General features: G+C 44.4%; 1 protein-coding gene across 1 annotated transcript; it reads right to left on the bottom strand.

The window, feature by feature from the left end:
* Positions 1-762: 762 nt before the first annotated feature.
* LOC134798729 (conserved oligomeric Golgi complex subunit 1) lies at positions 763-14,920 on the bottom strand. The gene is made up of 13 exons (XM_063771116.1): positions 14,689-14,920; positions 14,313-14,480; positions 13,429-13,574; positions 12,790-12,944; positions 11,934-12,162; positions 11,220-11,352; positions 10,907-11,079; positions 9,625-9,915; positions 8,777-9,017; positions 7,790-8,120; positions 6,846-7,286; positions 6,181-6,360; positions 763-990 (listed from the first exon to the last, which is right to left on the bottom strand). The coding sequence occupies exons 1-13, from the start codon at positions 14,823-14,825 to the stop codon at positions 832-834; spliced, it is 2,784 nt and encodes a 927-aa protein (XP_063627186.1). The 5' UTR covers positions 14,826-14,920; the 3' UTR covers positions 763-831.
* Between the last annotated feature and the right edge of the window lie 140 nt (positions 14,921-15,060).

Below are 15,060 nucleotides of genomic sequence, written 5' to 3'. Positions count from 1 at the left end.
GCACTTATCTTTGTGTCCACCATACACTGTTCGGGCTTCGAAATGTGATCAGGATTGACTGCAAGATATTTTTGGAAAAATAAATTGAATTGCGCTCTGCAGTCGGATTTTGGACACTATAATAAAACAAAAGTATTAGAATATCTTCATGTATTACATATATTATTCACATTTTAAATATATAATATATCTTTACGTAAGTATTTGCTTAATTTATTCACGAATAAACAAAACAGTCACTGGGATTAAATACATACATTTTAGAAGTACCTATTCTACGAGTCAGTCCCGTACAAACGCATAGTTTTTGTAACTTTACCTACATTCATCCATCATATCTACATAAAAGTTGCATGCATACATACATACCCCTATCAGCTCCATATTTGACTCAACCCTTGGCATGGAAACTTAGAATGGTCCGACTTACCACTACACGTCTACACCTTATAAAACAAAGTCCCCCGTCGCGTCTGTCTGTTTGTGTGTTACATATTCGCGATAAACCCAAAAACTACAAACGGATTTTCACGCGGTTTTCACCTAACAATAGAGTGATTCTTGAGGAAGGTTTAGGTGTTTATTTTATAACACTTTAAACTCTCGCGTTTTGTACACATATTTAATTACACAAACGCGTCTACCGCGATATATTTTCATTGTTTTTACCTCAAACTTGTTGATTTGCTGGTGCAACTCAGCTGAAACGTCGGAATTTAAGGTAAAAACAACGAAATTATATCGCGGTAGACCCGTTTGTGTAATTATGTAAATAGGTGTATATTTTGTTTAGGTTTTGTGTAACCCGTGCGTCGCTAGTCAAATAATAACTTAAGACCCGCTGAACCAATCGGAAGTCATCGAGTTGAAGAAAGACGCAGCGCCAGAACGGGCGTTGGCGAAGTTGATGGGCAGTGATGACGTCATCAGCTCGGAGATGTCCGCTCTGGGCTTGTTGGGGCTTGCTGACGTCATTGGCTTTTTCTTTATCTGGAAATCGAATCAAGTGTGAGGCATTTTGAACTTTGTGTAGTAGGTTTTATGGATCAAGTTGCAACGTGTTAGAAAGGTAATTATGTGGGCTCAGCACGGTTCCATTTTTATCGACTATCACTATGCGCGTCCCTTTCGCACTTACATACTTGTTAGAACGTGACAGGCATGGTGACAAGGGATAAAAACGCGACCGTGCTAAGCTATGCGGCTTACCGCATGGACGTTACTGGGAGGTAATGAATGCTAATACACTTATTTTGGTGCTTAATTTTCAAGTTGTAAAATGTAGTCACAATGAATAGATGATAACTCGAGGATAAAACAGGAAACATTAATTCAGAAACTCAATAACATTATTACTATTATTAGAGACAAAATATGATTAATTCATGCGTGGTTTAGGATTTAACAATGGCACTGTCACACTGTTCATACCCAAACAGCTTCAGAGATGAATGAATGCTCCGTTGGCACTAGTACAATTAAATAAAATTAATGAAAGCCATTTGACAATTTTTATTATATCATAATAGTATGTCTTCAGTTTCATAGATAAGTTCGTGACAAACGACTCAGGACATAATTGCCACCAAAAAGGGCGTTTGAAAAATTTTTCGACTTTTCACGTTATTCTTTAACCAAAGAGTCACGCTCCGTGATTGTTATGCCATTTAGGGTTCTAGCTAAATTGGACATTCCATAGCGTAATGATGGTAAATATCTATGATGGCCAATAAAATATTGGGCTTCTTAAACATTGTGTAAAAATCACATCCTTCGTTTGGTGAATGTACATATCCTGTAAAATCTGTTGTACAAGAAAATATTAATCGACCCTCGTACACGTCGAAAAAAATTTAAATTTAAGTGTTTAACGTCCCTGATACTGTGGGCTGAGCTACGTAAGAATCGTAAGAATTTCTTTCGTTTAGTTCGACTTTTTGTACTATCAGTTGTCAAAGAGTCGTAACCATGGCAACACAGTACAAGATTTCAATTTACTTTCGTACCATCGCCCACACGGTTAACTGCACATCGTTGGACCTTATGCCTTTTGTAATAACGTCCACCGATGTACAGTTAGGAGTGTCGCTGTTTGTACACGTAAAAAAAACTAAAATTAAATGTGTAACGTACCGGTTTGTCGAGTTTCTCGCGGCTGGGCTGCGTGGCGACGGGCAGCAGCGAGAACCAGTGCGCCTGGCCGCCCGCCAGCAGCGCCGCCGCGCGGTCGCCGCTGCCGCCCGACACCACGGCCGCGGGACCGATTATACCCGACAGCTGACCGTGCTGGAGGATCATGCTGCCTAGCAATGTCTAATGTGTAAAGTATGTAAATGTGTAACGTACCGGCTTGTCGAGTTTCTCGCGGCTGGGCTGCGTGGCGACGGGCAGCAGCGAGAACCAGTGCGCCTGGCCGCCCGCCAGCAGCGCCGCCGCGCGGTCGCCGCTGCCGCCCGACACCACGGCCGCGGGACCGATTATACCCGACAGCTGACCGTGCTGGAGGATCATGCTGCCTAGCAATGTCTAATGTGTAAAGTATGTAAATGTGTAACGTACCGGCTTGTCGAGTTTCTCGCGGCTGGGCTGCGTGGCGACGGGCAGCAGCGAGAACCAGTGCGCCTGGCCGCCCGCCAGCAGCGCCGCCGCGCGGTCGCCGCTGCCGCCCGACACCACGGCCGCGGGACCGATTATACCCGACAGCTGACCGTGCTGGAGGATCATGCTGCCTAGCAATGTCTAATGTGTAAAGTATGTAAATGTGTAACGTACCGGCTTGTCGAGTTTCTCGCGGCTGGGCTGCGTGGCGACGGGCAGCAGCGAGAACCAGTGCGCCTGGCCGCCCGCCAGCAGCGCCGCCGCGCGGTCGCCGCTGCCGCCCGACACCACGGCCGCGGGACCGATTATACCCGACACCTGCCCGTGCTGGAGGATCATGCTGCCTAGCAATGTCTAATGTGTAAAGTATGTAAATGTGTAACGTACCGGCTTGTCGAGTTTCTCGCGGCTGGGCTGCGTGGCGACGGGCAGCAGCGAGAACCAGTGCGCCTGGCCGCCCGCCAGCAGCGCCGCCGCGCGGTCGCCGCTGCCGCCCGACACCACGGCCGCGGGACCGATTATACCCGACAGCTGACCGTGCTGGAGGATCATGCTGCCTAGCAATGGCTAATGTGTAAAGTATGTAAATGTGTAACGTACCGGCTGGTCGAGTTTCTCGCGGCTGGGCTGCGTGGCGACGGGCAGCAGCGAGAACCAGTGCGCCTGGCCGCCCGCCAGCAGCGCCGCCGCGCGGTCGCCGCTGCCGCCCGACACCACGGCCGCGGGACCGATTATACCCGACACCTGCCCGTGCTAGAGGATCATGCTGCCTAGCAATGTCTAATGTGTAAAGTATGTAAATGTGTAACGTACCGGCTTGTCGAGTTTCTCGCGGCTGGGCTGCGTGGCGACGGGCAGCAGCGAGAACCAGTGCGCCTGGCCGCCCGCCAGCAGCGCCGCCGCGCGGTCGCCGCTGCCGCCCGACACCACGGCCGCGGGACCCATTATACCCGACAGCTGACCGTGCTGGAGGATCATGCTGCCTAGCAATGTCTAATGTGTAAAGTATGTAAATGTGTAACGTACCGGCTTGTCGAGTTTCTCGCGGCTGGGCTGCGTGGCGACGGGCAGCAGCGAGAACCAGTGCGCCTGGCCGCCCGCCAGCAGCGCCGCCGCGCGGTCGCCGCTGCCGCCCGACACCACGGCCGCGGGACCGATTATACCCGACACCTGCCCGTGCTGGAGGATCATGCTGCCTAGCAATGCCTAATGTGTAAAGTATGTAAATGTGTAACGTACCGGCTTGTCGAGTTTCTCGCGGCTGGGCTGCGTGGCGACGGGCAGCAGCGAGAACCAGTGCGCCTGGCCGCCCGCCAGCAGCGCCGCCGCGCGGTCGCCGCTGCCGCCCGACACCACGGCCGCGGGACCGATTATACCCGACAGCTGACCGTGCTGGAGGATCATGCTGCCTAGCAATGTCTAATGTGTAAAGTATGTAAATGTGTAACGTACCGGCTTGTCGAGTTTCTCGCGGCTGGGCTGCGTGGCGACGGGCAGCAGCGAGAACCAGTGCGCCTGGCCGCCCGCCAGCAGCGCCGCCGCGCGGTCGCCGCTGCCGCCCGACACCACGGCCGCGGGACCGATTATACCCGACAGCTGACCGTGCTGGAGGATCATGCTGCCTAGCAATGTCTAATGTATAAAGTATGTAAATGTGTAACGTACCGGCTTGTCGAGTTTCTCGCGGCTGGGCTGCGTGGCGACGGGCAGCAGCGAGAACCAGTGCGCCTGGCCGCCCGCCAGCAGCGCCGCCGCGCGGTCGCCGCTGCCGCCCGACACCACGGCCGCGGGACCGATTATACCCGACACCTGCCCGTGCTGGAGGATCATGCTGCCTAGCAATGTCTAATGTGTAAAGTATGTAAATGTGTAACGTACCGGCTTGTCGAGTTTCTCGCGGCTGGGCTGCGTGGCGACGGGCAGCAGCGAGAACCAGTGCGCCTGGCCGCCCGCCAGCAGCGCCGCCGCGCGGTCGCCGCTGCCGCCCGACACCACGGCCGCGGGACCGATTATACCCGACAGCTGACCGTGCTGGAGGATCATGCTGCCTAGCAATGTCTAATGTGTTAAGTATGTAAATGTGTAACGTACCGGCTTGTCGAGTTTCTCGCGGCTGGGCTGCGTGGCGACGGGCAGCAGCGAGAACCAGTGCGCCTGGCCGCCCGCCAGCAGCGCCGCCGCGCGGTCGCCGCTGCCGCCCGACACCACGGCCGCGGGACCGATTATACCCGACACCTGCCCGTGCTAGAGGATCATGCTGCCTAGCAATGTCTAATGTGTAAAGTATGTAAATGTGTAACGTACCGGCTTGTCGAGTTTCTCGCGGCTGGGCTGCGTGGCGACGGGCAGCAGCGAGAACCAGTGCGCCTGGCCGCCCGCCAGCAGCGCCGCCGCGCGGTCGCCGCTGCCGCCCGACACCACGGCCGCGGGACCCATTATACCCGACAGCTGACCGTGCTGGAGGATCATGCTGCCTAGCAATGTCTAATGTGTAAAGTATGTAAATGTGTAACGTACCGGCTTGTCGAGTTTCTCGCGGCTGGGCTGCGTGGCGACGGGCAGCAGCGAGAACCAGTGCGCCTGGCCGCCCGCCAGCAGCGCCGCCGCGCGGTCGCCGCTGCCGCCCGACACCACGGCCGCGGGACCGATTATACCCGACAGCTGACCGTGCTGGAGGATCATGCTGCCTAGCAATGTCTAATGTGTAAAGTATGTAAATGTGTAACGTACCGGCTTGTCGAGTTTCTCGCGGCTGGGCTGCGTGGCGACGGGCAGCAGCGAGAACCAGTGCGCCTGGCCGCCCGCCAGCAGCGCCGCCGCGCGGTCGCCGCTGCCGCCCGACACCACGGCCGCGGGACCGATTATACCCGACAGCTGACCGTGCTGGAGGATCATGCTGCCTAGCAATGTCTAATGTGTAAAGTATGTAAATGTGTAACGTACCGGCTTGTCGAGTTTCTCGCGGCTGGGCTGCGTGGCGACGGGCAGCAGCGAGAACCAGTGCGCCTGGCCGCCCGCCAGCAGCGCCGCCGCGCGGTCGCCGCTGCCGCCCGACACCACGGCCGCGGGACCGATTATACCCGACACCTGCCCGTGCTGGAGGATCATGCTGCCTAGCAATGTCTAATGTGTAAAGTATGTAAATGTGTAACGTACCGGCTTGTCGAGTTTCTCGCGGCTGGGCTGCGTGGCGACGGGCAGCAGCGAGAACCAGTGCGCCTGGCCGCCCGCCAGCAGCGCCGCCGCGCGGTCGCCGCTGCCGCCCGACACCACGGCCGCGGGACCGATTATACCCGACAGCTGACCGTGCTGGAGGATCATGCTGCCTAGCAATGTCTAATGTGTAAAGTATGTAAATGTGTAACGTACCGGCTTGTCGAGTTTCTCGCGGCTGGGCTGCGTGGCGACGGGCAGCAGCGAGAACCAGTGCGCCTGGCCGCCCGCCAGCAGCGCCGCCGCGCGGTCGCCGCTGCCGCCCGACACCACGGCCGCGGGACCGATTATACCCGACAGCTGACCGTGCTGGAGGATCATGCTGCCTAGCAATGTCTAATGTGTAAAGTATGTAAATGTGTAACGTACCGGCTTGTCGAGTTTCTCGCGGCTGGGCTGCGTGGCGACGGGCAGCAGCGAGAACCAGTGCGCCTGGCCGCCCGCCAGCAGCGCCGCCGCGCGGTCGCCGCTGCCGCCCGACACCACGGCCGCGGGACCGATTATACCCGACAGCTGGCCGTGTTGGAGGATTATACTGCCCAGCAATGTCTGAAATTGAGAAAAGGTTGTTAATTTCTATTTGAAACGAAATAGATGTGCGTACTCTACGTGCACTGTAAGTGCTGATCTCGAAAACGTTGTAGGTACGATACATGTGCGAATAGGTAATTCGCAATTCGATTTAACCTCGTAAGACCCAACATATAAAGCTTTCATATTTTTAATTTGTACCTTATTCTATTAGTAAATAGGAACGAATTTCGTTCGTTTTAAAAAGCAATGAAACAAAAGAAATGCTACTTTATTTGGTTCATAAAAGGTTCAAATTAGATTGCACGATTATGTACATTGTAATGTACATTTAGTTTCAGGAGGTTAAAACACTCCCTTAGATCGTGTTTTAATTTATCGCCACTCGTTGCGAATTTCCTATTTTTCGCACTTGTATCGTAATGTATTATTGTACTCGTTACAGTGGCGCCCAAAAAGGGCGTAACCGTAAGTTCTGGAGCACAAGACTTGATTAGACTTACCTGGACTCTTTGCACGGATCTCTTCAAATTAGTCTGCACGTACGGATAGAAGACGTCATAGTCGAACGGATCAATTTTCGACCTTAAAAACTCGCAAATTGCATGAGAAAAATCCATACACTTCTTATTCTCTCGCGGCACAAGCAATAAGGTCAAATGTCGAACGTCCATCAGTAACTGAAGCGCACACCTCTGATTTATATCTGCCTCTTTCTCTCTTATAACTTTATCGTAGTGTGCGAAAGTGATAGTGGTGATTTTCTCTATAAATAAGGTGTGGATTTCTACTGGTAACGTATGTGGTACGACTTCGTCGAGTATTCTGCTGACGGCGTAAAGGTATTCTTGTAGTTTTAAAGATGGTCCGGCCGGTACTTTGATTGTGGATTCAATCGTTTTACCTTCGTCGTCTTTTTCTTCTATTTTTATGACATCCCATTGCTGTGACGAATTAAAAGGAGAATTAAAATTCTGACTATATACAAAAATATCTGCTTTAAAATAAAATCAGATAGGTAACTATACCACATATTATTGAGGTCCATAATGATGTATAGGTGCGACAAATGAATAAACCAATCATAGAAAAAAAATATCTTAACTTCTGCGGTAGTCGGGTGAAAAGTAAAGCCTCAGACAAATAAAATCGTAGAAATATGCAAGAAAATTTAATGTCTGTATATTTAACGGCTAATCATGACAGGAATATCAGTAAATAGTTTCAAAGCCAGATAATTTACTTCATGCATATAATAACTAAGTATCCTCATCTAAAAATGATAACTTTAACGACTCTGAAAAAAACAATGTTTATATAAATGTGGCTCTAGTAAAAAGGGGTACAAGCCGTGGATACAAGTCTCGTGCTACCCTTATATTTTAGCTGCGCGAGAATCTACCTCTTTTCACTAGAGAAACACTATTGTAAACACTTAAATACATACCATCATCAAGTAATCAACATTCGCTTCCAACGTAAACTCCTGCGGCAGATCCTTAGTTAACTCTTCCACTCTCTCCAACACTATATCTATCCACTTCTCCCAACAAACCAAACAATTCTGCTTCAAAATCCCACACAAGTCGTTCCATCTTTTCAATCCATTTTCATCAATAGCAAGAGAAGCTTCGGGTATATAGCACTTGCGTAGATTGAGCATAATGATGGGAATTGCTTGTATAAATCGAGCGGTGTATATTGCTGTGGTTTTTCTTTGGAGTTCTGATGATTGGAGCGTTGGCTCTTCGAAGCACACTTTTATGTATTGGAGCATACTGGAAACGAGTTAGAAAGGTAAATTAGACCGATTAAATTAATCAAAGACTGATTATTAAATTAAGACGCATTAAATAATATTTAATTATTACAATCTGTAAAATAGGGTTTATTTCATCGGAATAAATATTTTTTTAAAGCTATTAACACTAACAGACTTTAACATTAAATTATGATTTTCAAATTTAAATAACAATAGTAAATTACGAATCTAACCCTTAAAAGTCCATGTTACACTAATTTGACATTTATTCCATGCTGTCATGAATCAAAACATACCTATCAAGAAAGTAGTAGGCAAATATACATTAAAAAGTTTTGGGTAGAATAGGGGTTTCAATCGATGTGTGGAAGGGCGGCGCTGTCGTCGAACCCAATGGACTTAAAGCGATGGCGTGTGTCTCGGATGCACATGCTGGTGGCGCGTAAAACGGCGATACTGATCCTGAATCTCAGCCAGCCCAAACATACCTATTACCTAGAATTTTCCTTAATTGCTTTAAGCAATTTTGACATGCATCAAACGTCAACACACGTATGAACCAAACCGTATGTCCTTAGATGCCTACACACGCTATTTGACGCTTTTATTAGCACTGCCAGTTATATTATGTTAAAAACGCATACAATTAAAAGTTACAATACCAAAACATACCTTTCAACACTACTATCCGCCGTATCCCTCAAATACACTTCAATCTCCTCTCTATCACTATACATCTGCGCTAGATCTTCCTCATCCTCATACGTGAACAACAGCTTCTCCCGAATCGTCCCCTTCTTGTCCCGGTACAGGTACACTCTGAGGTCCTCTAGAAGTTTCTGTAACTCGCTGTCTAAGTCTTGGCAGAGTTTCTCTAGGTTGGTCGTGAAACCGCGATCTTGGAGGGACATGCCTGGATTGCACAGAAATATATTCTTAACCTCAAACTTACATGCAAATGTTTCGTTAAACATATGGTTCCATAAGGGAAAAATGTGTCTAAATCCAAGTCTCATATTTTACCTTAAAACTCTGGAGATAGCTTATGGCAGCTGGCGCTTACGTCGCATAGCACCGCAATAGGCGATAATAATAGCGTAACCGCCAACCGCCATCAGGTACCTTTACCCGTGGGACGTCACATATAAGCCTAGTACTTGGGGTTTTACTTTAGCCTCCTGAGACCCAGAAGCAGTTTTATTTTTGAATTTGGAACTCTTATAGTTACTCTATAAAAGAAGACATTGTGGAAATTGTACAAAAAAATTGTACGCGGCGTTTTAGGTTAAGATAACGACACAGTTCGTAAAAACATGACATTATATTTTAAATACTCTGTACTCTAAAATAAAACTTGAGCTTGTGCTCACAATGATGTGGCTTCATTTTGTCGTCATGAGCAGAATAAAGTTGATATTATAAAATACACCCTTAAAAGTATGATTCTAGTATAGGCTTTATAACATTATTAAACTTATGCATCATTATCAATATTAATCGGTGTTCTTTCGATCACTCACCTCTCATAAGTGAATTCATGACCTTTATAACTTCATTCCTCGACTCTATAACAGTATCCCCAATAAGGTCCTTCCACACAAACCAATTTATATCAATCTCCCCCTCGTTGTCCACAGATCTAGTCAAATCGACCAGTATCTGTGTTTTAAAGGCGTCATAGATTTTAGTCCATCTGTTGCCTATGATGATCTTGACTCGAGCGGTGAGGAGTGGTTGGAAGTAGTGGCACCACACGTGGACCTCTGGGATGTCCAAGGATGAGCATATAGCGCTCCAGTTTTCGGGGATTTCTGAAAGAAAAGGCGAGGAATAAAAATGTATTAGTTGAAGACTTTTTTGGGAGGCTACCCAAGCCACCCAGGACCGGAATCAGTGGAAGAAAAAGATTCGAGCGCTACACCCCAGCAGGGGGTAATGCTCTGGTTTCCTAGGATAGCGGTGCCGTCATATAGCGGCCGTCTCCATGCAAATACAACGACATCCATATTTAGCCGTATTATTTAGTATGGAGACGGCCGCTATATGACGGCCTCGCTATCCTAGGAAAACCGATCTTAACAGGATGGAAAGAAGAAGTTGAAGACATAAAAATGCGTTTCATAATAATACAAACGTATTGGACACATAAATAAAACTCAACCCGACAACCTTAGGATGGCATTCCATCTATCCAATTTCTTTGTCCAATGTGTATTGCGTCTCACATTTTGCTTAACGAGAGAGTAAGACGCAATGACATTGGACAAATAAATTGTACAGGTGCAATACCACCAATTCGACATAAGAACGTATATAAATCCCGTAGGTACTTATATAAATGACCAGACATAGAAGTTTTTGTGGCATAATCGAGTGTTTGAGAAAATGAAACATCGATAAATCTGTTATCGATAAGTCATAGATTAATATTTAAAATATGTAACTTCTACTTGCTGTAGGTAAGTTACCGAGAAATTTCAATAATGCAAATCAATAACAAAGCGCTACATTTCTTTATTACATATATTTAGTACTTAAAAATTAAAACGTAAACTGTATACAGTGCCAAAAATATATCAAAAGAGAAGAAGGCGAACGTGTTGCGTATTTCGCGGTAGCTATCTTCTTATAAAATGTAATCAATTTCTAAGAACATAACGTTAAGGTATCATCGATAAGAGACATGTCGTTATTTCATTATGTCAATCACTTTATTTTGCCACAAATACTTCTTTGTCTGTAAATGACATTTTACTGTCTTTTTTTTTCTCAAAGACTCCAAGGTCCAAACACCGTTCTTACCGATCTTAAATGCTTCTTCACGTATCTCGTGCAAAATTTTGACCCTGGTGACGTTTTGCAATAGATTCCTCACATTGTCATCTATGAAGGACTTCACCCATACACTCCATTTTTGAACGCAGGTAGTTATTTCATGTTTTGCTAGCTCTTGGACATCTTTGTTTGATGATAATCTGAAATTATAAGTAGTTTAGACTTTTTTTTAATTATATTGTAAACGTACCAGTTCTTTTAAATTGGAATTGTTTTGATTCGTGACTACCCAATAAATATTAACCAACTAAAGAAATTTTCTTAAAACTCATGGACTAACCTATAGTTGGCAATAACAGGGGGTAATAGTTTCAGTGCTGAAGGGTCACTAAACTGCACTATTTCAACCAAAGTCTCGGAGTCCGCTCGGTACAAATCCTTCAACTTGGTGAGCACTGCTCCTCCATTGTTTTCTGAAACAAAACAAATAAGTAGGGCGGAAACAGTGGCTCAGCCGCCCAAATATCGCCTCTCGTTGAAATCAGGCTGAGTGAGCCACTGTATCCGGCCTTTTTCTACCGAGCCACTGTTCCCTCCTTGACTCTACTTCCACATCCATCCATTATTTTTAGGATAGACAGGGTGAATCGGATCGGACTGAAAACTTTGTTGTATGAGAGCCTCACTTAAATATTTAATTTTGTTTTTAGTATTTGGTGTTATAGTGGCAACAGAAATACATTATCTGTGAAAATTTCAACTGTCTAGCTATCACAGATCACATTGCTCGAGTTACAGCCTGGTGACAGACAGACGGACAGCGGAGTCTTAGTAATAGGGTCCCGTTTTCACCCTTTGGATACGGAACCCTTTTTTTTAATATCTTTTTTTTTAAGGGGTTTTGTCACACAGTGACAATGTCACCCCCGTAATGAGGTCTAATAGTAGTACGGAACCCTAAAAATAGACAGAAAAAGAAAAGAAAACTGACCTTTCTTATCTATGCAAGCAGAAATTGCCATTCCTATGGTAATCAGTACAAAATATAACTCACCAACGAAACAAGCGTATACCAAAACAACAGTCTTCAAAACGATTTTCACAGCGTTCACGATTTTCTCCCTGATCTGCGCTTTAACATCTCCTTCTAGAATGTGCTGCAGCTCAAACTGCAGCGTCGACTTCAAGCTGCTGTTGCTGTGGAGGCTTATGAAGGTGTTTAGGAGCTCCACCATGCTTTGGGAGTCGAGGATGTACAGGCTTGTGAGGCAGGAACTGGCCACCTAAAAAAAGATTAGGGCCTATTGCAAAATTACTGCTTCAGGAAATTCAGGAAAATTTTTGAGTATTGCTGTTAAATATATCTGCAAATGATTGACACTGTAAAGTGCAGTATAAAGTGAATTTTTCTGTGGGAAAACCATCTTCACATGCTGTGGTTCAAATAAGGCAATGCAATTTATTAAAATTGCAATTTTTATTACATATTTCCAGCCAATCTCTAGATCAGCTCATATATGACCAGGTATTATTGGCATTTTCATCAATTTTAAATGAAGTAGTAATCAAGGCTTGGAGCCGTTTTTTTTTAAATCTTAAAATAGCCCAATATTTTTAATAATTGTATGCTCTTTCCGTAGGACTGAATCATGTATTTAGGTAACGTATTATTAGATTGACCCATCAAAAATGAAATAATAAACTAAAGAACGAAAAAGAACGTAATAATACCGGTAATTTTTGTATGAAGAAAATACCGGTTCCGAGCCTTAGTAGTAATAATTTAACAAAAATTAAGGCTAAGATGTATAATTTAATACCAAGGAATATTTATGTCCAGACATTATTGTAGAAACTAACAACTTGTCATTGGGACAGTTATTTTTTAAACTGGATCAGTTTTCTTATACCTCTACACTGATGTCAACATCTTGCAATCTTTGCCTGCAAACATCTATGATGGTCTGGTTGAAGTTGGAGATGGAGCTCCACTGTGCTTGTATCAGCCGCTGCAGGGACTGAATGCCCGGCTTCACATTCTTGCCGCCTATTTGCAGTTGGAGCCCTAAAAATACAGATTATGATTCAGATATCAGTTTTGTTTTTGTAGAGTAAGGCAAGGAATGCATGAAAGAGTAATGTAAACTTGCTTGCTTTATAGCAACGCCAAATAAAAACAAAATTCCTAAACAAGATAAACAAATAAATAAAAATAAATAAATAAATATTACATACAATGATTAAGCACCACAGTAAGCTGAATAAGACTTACTTATAGCAACGCCAATAAAAACAAAATTCCTAAACAAGATAAACAAATAAATAAAAATAAATAAATAAATATTACATACAATGATTAAGCACCACAGTAAGCTGAATAAGACTTTGTGTTGTGGATGTAATATATTTTGGCTGGGAGAGTCAATCTTTTTTCCGCAAATTCGAGGTTGGTCCCATAGTAAAACTTGCTCAGTATGACATATATTCACCCGTAAATTATTGCAAGTGTCTAAATTTACCCTGTATACTCAATATTCAAGAGTACTGACCAGTGTTGATATGCCTTGCCATTATAAACAACCTTGTAGCCTTCACAAAGTCCTCAGCCTCAATGCATTTCCAAATCTTCTCAGGAATCTCCATCAACATCTTAATTTGTACTGATATACCATTCATTGGGTTTACATTGATGAAACTGGAAGTAGGGTAATTCCTCAATAACTGGCCACTGTATAGTAACTAGCCACCCTAAACTAAAAATGAATTCTATTCACCTATAAACAGAATTAATTTTAATATAAGGTGGCTAGTTATTGAAGGGTGACCCTTTATTGAAACATTAACATTATTGAAAACTTATACTAAAATTAATTCTGTTTATACGTGAATAGAATTAGTTTATAGTTTAGGTGGCCAGTTATTAGCTGGTGGCCTGTAATTTACGATTTACTAAGACTTTCACTATACAAAGTTTCAGAATAGCAATGATATAATGTGGGATTACAGCAAGGTAGAAAGCTAGTTATATGATTACAAATATTTTGTTTAAATGTAGTTGGGCATTTAATAGTCCAGAGGGCCTACTGCCAGATTTTAGATTTTACAATTTTGGCGGTAGACCCTCAAAACAACTGTCTACTAACGGGGTCACCAAATGGCGGACCGCGGTATGGATTCAACTTATTTTTTTGTGATGCCTGGTCTAGAGATACAAAGGATTCTTTCTGTAACATGTACTTAACCTTTTGACAACCAAAGACGTCAACTGACGCGCGCGGCACAGCCCAATATCAACTTTTGCGCATTCCAGCAAGGTTCACGATATGTGCGGCGTTCAAAAGGTTAAATGTCAAAAACAATATAGTAATGCTATAGTTTAATAATGATCACAGCAAGCACACAGCAAGTACTTAAGCAATTCGTAAATTATTACCTTGAAGTATGTGTCTGCTTTTTATCAACTTTAAACCCAACAAGATGAGTATCATGAAGGCTCTTACAGGTCTCCATCATACCTGTGATATGGTTTAGAGTACTTTCTGTTGTTGTTTTCATTTCCTCTATCGTATCCGCTGCATGGATCAGGTCTCGGTATCTTTCCCTGAAATATTAAACTGCAAACTTTATAAAAATACTAGATAGAAAAATTAATTTTTATTTATGAATGTAATTCTTAACAATAACTTAACTGAAGGGTGCATAAAATCTGTACTAAACGGTCAATATTAAATCTGATAAATCTAGCTGTTTTGGTTAATTTTTTAGTGAATATAATATGGGTTTTAGCCATTCTAGGGACCTCTACTTACCCTACCATAGCGCGTAACTCTTCTCTCTTCCTTTCAATTTCATATTGTAGTTTTTTCTGAACTTGATCTATTTCGCTGATAAAATAATTTTGAAATAGTTGTTCAGGCACTATCTCAAGTAAATTAGGCTGTGACATTTTGATATACTGTTGGATAATTCACGTCTGATATACAACAATAAAAGCGCCTCAGGGCTTGCAAATATTAATCTCTTATAATATAATTATGTTGAGTAAACATTTTATTTCTGCCGAATCAAATCCAAATAACTACAAACCAAAAACAGATAATGTTTTTTATCATAGAGTAACTTATATATACTGAGATAGAGTATACACTCAGCGTTGAGACACTACGCCATCTAGCGAAATA

Source organism: Cydia splendana, chromosome 17 (assembly GCF_910591565.1).
Source record: "Cydia splendana chromosome 17, ilCydSple1.2, whole genome shotgun sequence".
NCBI classification, from domain to species: Eukaryota; Metazoa; Arthropoda; class Insecta; order Lepidoptera; family Tortricidae; genus Cydia; species Cydia splendana.
This window is presented reverse-complemented; position numbering and strand designations above follow the sequence as displayed.

Excerpts from the sequence above, each read along its gene's own strand:
- LOC134798729 (XM_063771116.1), bottom strand. The coding sequence starts at position 14,825 with ATGTCACAGCCTAATTTACTTGAGATAGTGCCTGAACAACTATTTCAA. Across the intron at positions 12,163-12,789 it reads ATGTTGACATCAGTGTAGAG|GTGGCCAGTTCCTGCCTCAC; the intron begins GTATAAGAAAAC and ends ATCTTTTTTTAG. Across the intron at positions 11,353-11,933 it reads GGTATACGCTTGTTTCGTTG|AAAACAATGGAGGAGCAGTG; the intron begins GTGAGTTATATT and ends GTTTTGTTTCAG.